The 12,233-nt window shown below is 47.8% G+C and overlaps 2 protein-coding genes across 2 annotated transcripts; one reads left to right on the top strand and one right to left on the bottom strand.

The window, feature by feature from the left end:
• Window positions 1-8,729: 8,729 nt before the first annotated feature.
• Window positions 8,730-10,613, top strand: CHC_T00003250001 (hypothetical protein). The gene is made up of 3 exons (XM_005714322.1): window positions 8,730-8,819; window positions 8,927-10,235; window positions 10,531-10,613. Exons 1-3 carry the CDS (start codon window positions 8,730-8,732, stop codon window positions 10,611-10,613), a joined length of 1,482 nt encoding a protein of 493 aa, XP_005714379.1.
• A 727-nt stretch (window positions 10,614-11,340) lies between these two features.
• Window positions 11,341-11,475, bottom strand: CHC_T00003251001 (hypothetical protein). The gene has a single exon (XM_005714323.1). The coding sequence runs from the start codon at window positions 11,473-11,475 to the stop codon at window positions 11,341-11,343; it is 135 nt and encodes a 44-aa protein (XP_005714380.1).
• Window positions 11,476-12,233: the final 758 nt, after the last annotated feature.

Raw genomic sequence — 12,233 nt, forward strand, 5'->3', positions numbered from 1 at the left:
GAAAAGGGGGGGGGGGGGGGGGGGGGGGGTTGCCCCTCGTGCTGTACAGTACGCGAGCGTAGTACGGTATATGCCCTCTCGCCTGTGGCGGAGTCTGCGAAAATTTAAATGTCATAGTGCACATGTGATTGTTGTAGTAGTGAAACCCATGACATGTAACATGAATTGTAATCTTTGAACTCATTAGCATCGCGAGACAAAATTACTAAGTCGCCAGGTGCCAAGTCCACATTTGCTGAAGGGCGCCTTCATTGTGAGACCCTTTGGCCGATTCGACCAACACGGTTACAGAGGTTGTTCTTTTTCAGCTACAGTACCAAGGGTACTGTACCTCAAAGTTACGAGAACCGAGGCCATTTCCGATAGATCTATCGGACCGTTTGTCCTCATATGAGGACAAACTTATTTTATTTTTTCTAGTGTCTATTGGACATGTATGTGGCCTCATATGAGGTCATTTTTCAACTTTTTTCAGGACTTGTGCTTACTCAACATGAAGGAAAAAGATACTCTCGCCACCGCAGTTGACTTCTGCGTTGCGGAAGGGTGGAATTTGGTGAGATTTGCACGTCTTTTCCAGCCATTTTAGAATGCCTAAAAAGAAGCTTTTTTGAACAACCTCAAAACGTTATGTGTTGATATCTTTGAAAGCAAAACGCCTGTTTAAAATATCAACCGAAGATTAAAACTTCACTAGATTCTTAGTCTTTCTGTGTATTCACAAATGTTATCCCAATGTTTTGCAAGATGTTATTGCCGAAGGCATGCGCGTTAAAGAAATGGTGTCCACACCTGACTTTATATAGTTTCGATTTAATGTATATATTTTTGCAAAAAAAAGGCGGCCTCCCATGCCATAGCTGACCACATATGAGGCAAACTGCATGTCAAATAGACACTCTAGGCAACCAAACTCGCGATTTCACTTCGGTTTTTTGACACCAAAAGGCCATCACCACAGGTAAAGCATTTGCTTTTCGATTTTAGCGAAAACCAACTTGTTGATGCGCATAAAGGTGTACAAAAGAAATTGTTGGCTTACGGTAAACATTTTTCTTTAAGCTAATTTTGTTCCTGTAGCATAGAAACGTGGGCTTGAGTGCCTCTTATTCGTTTTTAACTTCAGAAAATTTAGAACCAGTTAATCTACCAAAGAAAAATAGAAACCGTGGCAATCCAAGTTGAAAAGAAATAAAATTCGCAGATATTTATGTTATGATAACGCCTGGTCGAATAGACACTAGGTAACACCTTTTTTGTCCAGTGCTGATCATACTATGCACGGTAAATGGACCCGAGCTCATTCTGAAATGCAAATTCAGGGTAAGAATGGCATTGCACGTATATAGTCGTAGTTTTTCGACAGCGAGCAGGTCCAGCACAGGACAGACTACTCCTTTTTACCACCCAAAAGAACTGAGGTATCATTTACCCAACAGGACAAACAGAAAATCACAAAACATTTGTCAAACTGAAGGATAAAATACATTATATCAAGGTCCCGGCGAAGCATTGAGATTGCCAGCTGGAGCTGATTAATCCCAGGCTTGGACCGCGAACTTGAAATGGATGGGGCAAAGCGTGTTGATATTCACGTAATGGACAAACAAATATATGTGTTTGCCCTGCGGAAATTCTGCATGACAAACAGGCAGATGGGAAATTCAGACTCGGCGTTTCTGTGTCCGCACATTTAGACAGGGAGCCCCCCTAATCTTGTTCGAATAACTTACATGTTGATCTATCTCTGTCAATATGCATCACGAAGGAAATACTGTGCAACGCACTGCGGACCTTTCAGCGACAGAAGAATTGTCGATGCTGGGTCCTTTGTGCATTTCAGGTTCAACAACAACAAGGTGATCACTGGTGCTTTTCGGGGAAGTAGTACAAAGTTCGCATTGGTGGGATCGAGACCTACAAACAGCAATGCTACACTGCAGCCTGGAGTTGAAGTACATCTTGTATCGAGACCTGGATTCTGACGATAAGGATTACTACAATTTAACACTTCTGATCAAGGATGTGGAGCTGTTCAAATATAGAAGTTAATGTGACTTAGACCTTATGTACTTTGATGAGAAATATTATCTCCTTGCATACATTTGTCGTTAACATCTGCCGTTATTATCGGCAGATGTTATGGACATATGGCGTGCAAGCCAGAGATGGCCCACGCAAGGTCACACCTGTGCACATCGATCAAACATAGAGCAGATACTGGTCCATCCTTTGAGATGTTATACGTAGACGGCAGGAGCTTCCAAAGCTATATAACTGTGTTGGAGACTGGAAGGCGGATTGGAGCTCAGAACCGTTTTGCAATGTGTCAGGAAGTTGGTTGAAGTTGTTCTGGTGGCACCGGCAAAGGCAGAATATTATATCTAAGATGCCACAAGTGCGAACGGCTGTATTCTTGGTTATGAGAGCAGCACAGAGACGAAAGACTTCGGAGATAAGTTGGAACTATACTTCAACAATTTGAGGTTCTTGTTGGACACATGCTAGGAGCATGTGTACAATCACGAGAGAACTGAGAAACGTGGGCTCGCTTTGTCAACTGTGTGGCGTACCCTTAAAGTACCACGTACGCCCTGGCGAGGATGTCCAGCAGGCCCACGAGGGCCACAGGACATTGGTTGATATCTGCATCGACTCTAAACTCACAGAGGACTTTTTCTGGTGTTCTTTGTCTTAGCATGCGAGAAACAGGTCACAATCACGAGAGAAGTACACCGCCTTGCGCCAGAGTGCGCTCAATGATTCATCACGGCCGAGGTCAACCAATTGATATCGCTCGGCACGGACATGGAGGAGACCAGGGGTCATGTGTTTACCAGTATCCATGCTGCAATGAGAGATCGTGGCTTCCGAACGCGGCCCAGTTCCTTGTGGAAGCACAAAGAGCAACACTGCCCCGTCATGTGAAGTCCGCACGTTTGCTTGGGGAAAAAGGGAGCACTGGAAGATGGTGGAAGAAGAAGGAGTTATGACCTGTCCTGGGCCCGCATTGGAGAAGAAAGAGCTTGGAAGACCTACTCTCATCACGGAGCGACGGGCGAAATTGCGGACAGGGAAGAAAGAATGAAAAATGTACAGGTGTGGGAGCGGCTCTACTTCACATTATGCCGCCCAATAAGCAAGGCTCATCCTAGGCACGAATCTATCTGCATATAGACGACGACCACCGAAGAATTGAATGCTGTATCAAACGCCAGAGACGGAGCACAAAGGTGACAAGTGAAAGCATGAAATAGTGGCGGTTGTGGTCTCGTCTCAGGGATATGGACAATGTCAGCAACAAGTCTACAGGGACATGATAATGGCCGCCAAGGTGTCAAGCGTTGAAGTCTTCCTGTGGAGAGGGAATTAACAGAGAAAACTGTCGACTGCGGCTGCTTTCGAGCAGACAGGTACAGATAAAGCTGTCATAGTAAGACACATTGGTGTAGGAATAGAACCGAAGTTCCCAAAGAACTGGTAAAATAAATTGTACGCTTTCAGTCCACTTCAGTGTCACCAGACGGTTAAATGGCTCTCTAACCGCACCCCCAGGTTGACTGCGTCCACCAGTGCCTCCGAGCACTTCCATCACTGGACGGTATCGAGCCGACGAATCCCGTTGTTGCTCTTTATCTATATCTGTACTGTTCCAGAGGGTTACGAGGGCCGGGAGCACTAGCCATTTTAAATCCCGTGCGTACAGTACCCTTCCCCGAGGGGGCAATTTGGTAATTATTTTGACGGAGCCTAACAAGTGTTTTATGGCACTATCCTGGGCTACCAAAAAGCGTCTGCTACAGCCAATGGGATGTCCATGTGCCACAGACGACGAAAGGACGCCGGCGAAAACAACCTGTTTGAAGCCATTTGACATTTTCACACACGTGCAGAAAGGGCTCAAATGAGAAAAAGGGGCAATTTGGTAATTTTAGTTATGAACTAGAAAGCGACAACAGAGATTGCACAACCTCATCTTCACCCCCTTTATCCTTCCTAAAGGCATGCTTCGAAAATGTACGGCTCATTGCCGCGCCGTACCTCGCCCCAGACGAAGGCGAAAAATCCTGGTCGCGTGCGGAAGAGAGAGAAATCTGGTTTTCTGTTCCCGACGTTAACTTTGCACGGCCATTTTCACTCGACAATCGCAGCTGTGCGCGCTTGCGTTCCCGTTCTGCCCTCTTCTCATATTTGAGTCGCCTTTCAGTAGCTAGTTTAACGTATCTCTCTTTTTGGGTTTCAATTATTTCATCCCAAGTCAGATAAAGACCAGGTGTCCCTTTTTGCAAATCAACACTTTTCGGACGACTTGCGTTCGAACTCTTACTTTTCGAGTAACGTGTGCTTGTCAGAAGGATTTTGTTCACACTCCTGCTCTTATTCAAAAATATTTCAACCTCACGGAGTCCTGTTTTGGGGTCACTTGCTGCCTCCAAAATGTTTTTGAGCTTGCGCAAAGTCTGATTGTCGGGGTTGCGAGTTCTATTTGCGACATTTACTAAAGATGCCGAGCAACTTTTTGGGTCATATGACACCGCATTTCGTCCTTATCTCTTAAACCTGTCGAGAAATGAAAATTTCATTGGCCATAACTCCGTCTTTTCGAAGCTCAACTTAATCTTAGTAACAGTGATATAACTGTAAGCCAATGTCGCCACCATAAGATTTGATCGGACACTTCGCATGTCAAGTGTCGTTTGCTTATGGAGCAAGTCACAGTATGTGTGAATATCGTTTTTGAAAGACCTGTTAATGTCCTGGTCGAATGGTTGTAAGAAATGAGTTGTGTTAGAGGGAAATTGGACGACCTCGCACTTTTTTTGCTTGCATATCTGGAGCCACTCGTAGCCTTCTCGCGATAAGTGGCCGTCGAGAGTCATGCAGTAAGAAAGCTCCGGGGGTATTTTCCTCACAAACGTATCCACATGCTCCATCACAAAGGAAATAATTCTTTTTTCCATACTTCCCCTGTCTGTCGTCATCATGACGGTTCCTTAGTCAAACTATGTTTTTCAGATAACCTCTCCGTTTCAGGGGAATGGCATTTTATTTCGGTCTGTTGGAGTGGCAAGATCCATCCACTCATTACATTCTTACCCTTTACAATGAAAAAGGGTGGTGTTTTGTGACCAGACCCAGAAACAGCCACTACAATTGTTATATGCTTGTTTTTATTTATAGCTTGACAAGCCACATACCTGCCATGATTGAAGTGCGGACCCAAATACTTAAGTTCTCACTCCATATTGGCAGTCTGCAGCTGTCTCGTCGAAGTTCCAAAGCCGCGTTAGGTCCCTGAATATGCCTGGATGTGTATTTTGAACTTTTTCAATGCTTCAGAGACCGTTGACACATGTGTGAAATTCTCAGCCGCCAACTTTGCCACATCTTTGTTTCTCACTTTTCGGTAAGTAATTTCTCAATTCACTGCCCGCCAGTGCCGGATGGTGTCTTGAGATGGGCTGCCAGATTCTGTGCCAAATCCTGAGCGCCCATCAGACGCTTTCTCAGTCATAATATTCCGCACATCACTATTCGAACTACGAAACCCTTTTCAGCTGCATAAAAATCCTTTTCTTCATCCAACTAGACTCTTATTCACTAATAACTGGGCGGCCTCCTCTTAAATGGGCTCGGGAGATAGAAGGGCGTTGATTTGTGATTCATCATGCTCTTGCAGAGCGTGATAAATGCGATCTACTGTTGCCCGGGGTACTCCTGTCGGTCTCACGACGATGGACCTTTTCGTACAACTACGAAGGAGCGCGGTGGCCTTCTATCGCCCCTTTTTTGTCAATGCGTCGCGCTCTTGTCTTGTTGTTTCAATCGCCTTCCACAATAGAATAGAGAGTGCCATGAATCACGCAATTCTGGAGTTGAAGTCATGATGTCGGTGCGACAGGAGAGAGGTTGATGAGGGTTGGGACGCTGTGGCGTAGCGGGAGTTTGAATTTTGGCGGTCTTCTGCAACGCAGGGCAACGAGGGAGGACTTACTAAGTTGTACGAGTAGTGTTTGCATGTGGACGGAGGGTTTTGGAGAATCTGGAAGGGGAAGACTAAAAATTACCAAATTGCCCCGATTACCAAATTGCCCCTTTCAGGAAGGGTACCCTCCAAAGGGAACTGTACTGCAATAATACAGTGAACCGTCCAGTGCTGGTCATACTAGTTAAATGGACAAGAAGTCCATTTAACTAGTCCCTGCAGCCCAGCAAGACAAGAAATCTTGCTGGGATGCATACTCTCCCAGTTACGTAAATGTAACTGTTGAGCGTCTCGCTCAAAAATTCGGACGGCAGGGTGCTACACTGTGGAACGCCCCTGCTACCCTCCAAGTGCCATGGCGACTAGATTTTTAATGAAGAATGAAGAAATCGTATTGATATGTACGGTATAATCGCAAGCGAATAAGTTTCCATTATTGGCAATGAAAGCAGCCGAAAAATGTGTGGATGTAAAATTATCAAGAGAGATTAATCGGGTTTGCGTGTTCTCGCAAACGCTTGTAATGTTACGCTATTTCAAAGTAAGTGTGCTGGGGCACAAGTCGTCGATCATCCTCGTCTTCTCTAGGCGAGGTCGAAAAGCGGTGCCTATTCGTAGCCGGCAGACTTTCGTGTCGCACGCTGGGACGGATGCTTGAAGATAATGTAAAACCCTGTTGCCAGAATGATTTTTGCTGTACGGCATCCCAGCAAAGCGTGCGAAAGGAGGTTGTGTGCTGTACCTCTGCGTTCAGTATACTACGCGATCGGGGGTGATGTAACTAGAATACGGTGGTGTACGTGCCTACGGATTCCAAAAAGTGCGACGGATCGGTTGAGGTGAAGATGTAACCGTTGTGAATGCGGTGTCCTTCTCTGCTGTAACATGTTACTTCTTATTTCAATATCAGTATTGAAGTGTTTTCCGGCTGTGTCCATGTCTTGATCGAAGCGGCGAAGAGTTTGCACTGCCGTTGTTGCACGGTATACAGTAGACCGGCAAGTGAGCGTAGTGGAAGAGTGGTATGCGTCAATCGCGTAGGTTGGCGTCTTTTTATGACTCTCTTTGATTCGTGGATCGGACATCACCCTGGGACAAGGCAGCTTTCGCAGCTGCAAATGCCTTTTGTTTTTGCATCGTCGGAAAACCTGGCTGCCCATACAATAGAGCATTAACGGGTTTGGGTTCACTAAAATGCAGGAACCCTAAATATCGCAAATGCTGTACAGTTCTGTGATTGACGTTTGCTGTATGAGCATTAGGTAGACGTGTACAGTATCCAAGGTCTGGGAGAGGAAGAGGCTGCTACAGTAGTAGGGAGCAGAACAGATCATACCAATGGCAGGGTACAGTCTGGCAAAGCGAGTGCGGGTGACATAGGCAAGTAATCATACAGCACAGACCCGTGTTGGGCATGCGCGACAGGGCTTTTGGGCTCGGCAGGGCATAGATTCGTATCATCCTCAGGCAAACAGCCTGAGGGGGGAATTCTGGCGAAAAGCGCTGTCACAGGACTGTGCACAATGGAGCGAGTGGAATGCTGTACCGCACAGCTTATGGTTGCAAGAGAAAGTGTAGTGATACAACACGGTACACTGTACCGCGAGTGTTCCAATGTGCAATCGAGTAGTCACCAATGGTAGATTGACAAGCTCATAATATGATCATATTATGAGCAGTTGGACCACATCCTATGAATAGGATCTTAAAGAGCAGGTGGGTCCTTCTTCTCGCGTTTGACAGTTTTTTAACATATAACAATGTCATATATTATGGTTGTAGGGCATTTTCAAGGGCCGTTGCCCATGGTACTGTAGAGTATCTAGACGCTGCCGTTCTTCCCACCGTCGAGTACACGCAGGAAAGCCGAAGAGCACATTCATCCCGGATGGGACAGGCGCCGCCGATGATACCCTTTACTGAGCTGTGCACTATGTTCAGGAAAAAAAGAACGGGGGACTGGGCCTTTGGGAAATAGTTCACTTTTCTTTCAGCTAAAAGTCATATAAGCAACCGCAACTATTGAGTATCGTTGTATGGGAGAAGTGAGCTCCGAGTAGAGACATGTACAATTGTACTGCCAGAGTCTCGCACACTGCGGTGCAGTGTACTGTACCTGCAACAGTCAGGAGCAGACGAGCGCGTGTTTGTGAAGCAATGGGGTTGCAACTAATCTGCAGGGGGGGTGTGGAGGGGGAGAGGGGCGAGCGGAGACGCATTCTGGAAGGATCGGGTTGGGATGTGCAAGTAGCGTAAGGAAGAAAGGCTGGAACGAGTAAAATGAGGTATATGAAGGCGAGGGCCAATGGAATTGCATGAAATCCGGGAGATTGGGAGAAATATCTATCATTCGGGCGGGGATTGGCCCAAATGGGGGGTCCGGGCGTCAGCTTGCAGCCGGGGGGCTGGCAGGGGCTTCCGGTGGATGTAATGTAATTATGATGCTTCGGGCTGCTGCGACCCCCTATCCAGTTGCCGGCCGGCGAGTGCCAGCATCTGCGGGCCAGAGCGGATCAGAGGCGTCATCAGCGCATGGTAGCGGCCACCAGCGATAGAAAATCTCGGCAGTGGCGCCCGTTGCCATGTGTAGGGCCGTCACGAATGGCATGCCATATCTCCGCGACGAAGGATAACATTAATTTTTTCAACAGCTGGCGGCTGCACCTTCCGAAAACAATTGAAAAATAACATTTCGCACGGCACAGCTTGGAGAGGCCTGCTTGACACGCGCCGCTTCATCAATATGACCCCACCCCCTCCCTCGCGGTGCTTGACTGAGAGCCACTCGCTTGTTCCTTGCCCCACCACTACCCGCACAAATTCCCCCTCACGTGTGTACCCAACCCCCCTTCCCCGTCCGTACCCACTACAGTAGTTCCAAAAGCCCTCGCGAGCCGCGTTTCGTTTCACCCCTGATTCTATTTAACAAAACGTCCCCAGCTGCCTTCCTCCCAACAAACGATACACCCAGCCGCCAAAGGCCCTTCCCCCCGACCTCTTCCCGCCGCCCCCCGACCCTACCCACATTACCCTGGTCCTCCTCGTTCCCTGCGCACCTCCACGGATACCCCCGCCATGTGCAACTTCCCGCGTATTCTCGACTCCGACGATATTCACGCCTCCGCTGCCACTGCCGCCGCCTTAGCTTTCACCCCACCCGCCGACCTCAGCAAGCGCGCCACTGAGAATCAGCAACGCATCGGCTTGCTCGAGGAGCTCATTCGCGCCGAGAAGCTAGAACTCAGCCGTCTTCGAGCCCATAATGACTCGCTTCAGCTTCCGCTTCCGCTTCCGCTTCCGCTTCATGAAAACTACCAACGCGGCCCAAATCCCGTCCCGCCCTCTCCGCAACCTTCACTAAACCTCGCAACCGAGTCCTTCAAAGCACCCCATCATCAGAACCGTAAATTCCCAACCACTCCAGAACTCACCCTTCGCCAAATCTCTTGCGCTTTAGACTCTTCACCTCGTGGTGTCATGATGCAGTCTTTCGAAACCCCTTCACACAGTCCGAATATCAACAACATGTCCGACCCTAATCTAGCCTCAGATACCGGCATGAACCGGACACTTTCTTGCGCAGAGGAGGAAAGCCCTCAAATGGCTGCTCGTGGAAGTCACTGGTCATTTGCTGAGAAGGCTCGCTTTGAAGCTGCACTGCAGAAGTATGGACCATTCGTGTGGGATGACATCATATTCGCGGTCGGTACCCGCACGGAAAAACAAGTGAAGGCCTACGCTGCACGTTACCGTCGTCGCAAGAAGCTTGCTAGCCGCATGGAAGCCCTGTTCAGTGACGTTGCACATCAACAGCGATGGCAAAAGGACTGTCAGGATGCGCGATCTCAAACCGAGACTTTGGAGTCAGAAGTTATGGTTGTCGATGACTCTGCATTTGAACTGCCCCAGGGTCCTTCGCTGTTGTCTGAGACCGACAACGGGAGTGTCGAATCTGATAAGACCGAAACCCTCATGGGTACACTCAGCCCTCACTTGACCGACCCTTATTCAGAAGAAACTCAACCGACTTGTTCAGATACAAGCCTTTTGTTCCCTCCGGCTCTCGTTGGGGACAGTATCCTGATTCCTGGGAAACGTTCTACCGGTGCTCAAACTATGTCCCCCGCAGGGGGTGATCTCCTAATAGATCGCGCTTTTGGAGAGGATGGTGTCATTGTGGGCGGTGACGCAGTCAAGACAGAGCAGCTTGTTCAGATTTCAGATGACTCGATGCAAGCAGATTTTCTAAGTTGCCTATTTCATCCATAACAGCGGTGTGGTTACCGCCCCTATTTTTCTTGTTCCTAAACTCGCTTATTCTTCCTATGCATGCGGCAGCTGTGTTGTGGCCTTTCAGGGCTTGAAGCCCACGAATTTGCAGTGTCATGTACCTGCTTGCACAGCAGCATCAAATTCGATCAAACAAAGCTCCTTTACTTCGGAGTTTTGTATAAACACTAGTAGGTCAAAAACCTAATAGGTTTATTACACATATCGGAGAGTGGTATCATGTCATCGCTTGCGGTGAAAGTGTGTCAGGGAAGCTTGCGATCGATACTATTTTCTTGTTTTACTATCATGTTGGTTACGGATGATTAAATACGAGACTCCTATTAATGAGCCCTGAGGTATAACCTTGCCAGATTGCCCACACTGTGGAGCAAATAGGCCTCTCTCGCGATATTTTAAATATCCGGCGCGGGGTCGGCCATTAATCAGAGTGTACAGTGCATGGTACTTGTCCAAGTACAGCATGCACAATGTCCTTGACCGCTTTGTATGAAACCGCGATCGCGAATTTGTCGACAGGCGAGGTAGCTGCGCATCTGCTGCTCATTTGAGGCCGCCTCAGCCGTCAGTGTCACTGTTTTGATGCTTTCAAAACGAGCCGTAGAATGGCGGGACACCTCACACCTGTCGCCGAGGTATCAAAAAGTGCTTCACTGGTGCCATTGGCACGCGTGGTGGCCTGTGCGCACAATGGCACAAGTGCCGATGCCAAGTACAGCACTGCATTGAGTAAGGGGCACGCTACTGTCGGAAATTGTCGTGTAGACGTCTCTTGTTTGGCAACAGCTTGCCCTCCCTTGCACAAGCAGGGGAGGAGCAAGGCACGCTGGAAAGACAAGGGGAGGTGCGGAAGTCTCGTCGCTCGCGTATAAGCAAGTAGTTTCTTTACTTCGAATCCCCCCGTTTCTCCTCTCCCCTTCTCCGCCCCTAGTCGGTGGAAAGGGGGAAGGCGCACAAACCTACTACGAGACAGGGAAAGCGAGCCTGGCCCTGAGGGCCAGTCCTAACAAAGGACTTTCCTCTCGTTTTTCCTTTCCCTCGCCCCGTTTTTATTGAGTTCTTCACTAAAATCGGAAGCACATTGCTGTAGTTTTTACTGTAATGCCATCCCATAGTTCCACTCCTCGGAAATGGAACAGAGTCTGGACGGTCTGCAGATCCATGCAGCATGGAAGGTACAGCAACGCCTCCTCGCGCATGCACATGGCCCAGTCTGAGTGTCGCAAAAAAATAAAAGAAAAGGGGGGAACAATAAAGGTTAACCGGCAGGACCGGGCGAATGAGGGGAATCGCGCTTTTTATTGTCGTGGCTTCGTTTTTGTTTTTCGCTTTTCTTGTGCAGCTAGTCTGCCTCGACCCTTCCCTTATTTATACTACTCCAGCCAGGTGCTTTGTCCTCTCCTCACGTAATGTTTTGCACTATCGAAGCAGTTTTTAGGAGAGGATGCACTGCATGTTGGCATCTGAGATTATTAAAATGCTCCCGTTGTTGTGCATTACATTAATTGCGTTGAGGTGCATTTTATTCGTCCTGTATACGTCACCGTCATACCATAATTTCCCACATTCCCTCTACTTCTGACGTGACGTATCCTCATTGTGGCTTCTGTCAATCCATTGATCCACGGGGTGCACGATTCGTGCGCTTTTTAAGGTGTTGATTAGTGAATCGTTTCCATTAGCCTTTGTCAAGCAGTCAGCCAGATTGTGTTCAGATCGAATGAATCCGATCTGTTCCATTTCATTTTGTTGGTACGCGTTTTTGACTACCTCGAGGTCAATCATTAGTCTTTTCTCAACCGTTGTAGATGCCTTTGTGATAACATCAAATAATGAGAGACTATCCGTAAACATTAGGATCGGTATCTTTATGTTCATCATCTTCTGTATGTCATGTCTGAGCATGAAGGCCATATCAAAGGAGTCAGCAAAGGCCATAGTTTCGCTGCCTAAAACT

The sequence above is a fragment of the Chondrus crispus genome, genomic scaffold (assembly GCF_000350225.1).
Source record: "Chondrus crispus Stackhouse genomic scaffold, scaffold_182, whole genome shotgun sequence".
In the NCBI taxonomy this organism is placed as follows: domain Eukaryota; phylum Rhodophyta; class Florideophyceae; order Gigartinales; family Gigartinaceae; genus Chondrus; species Chondrus crispus.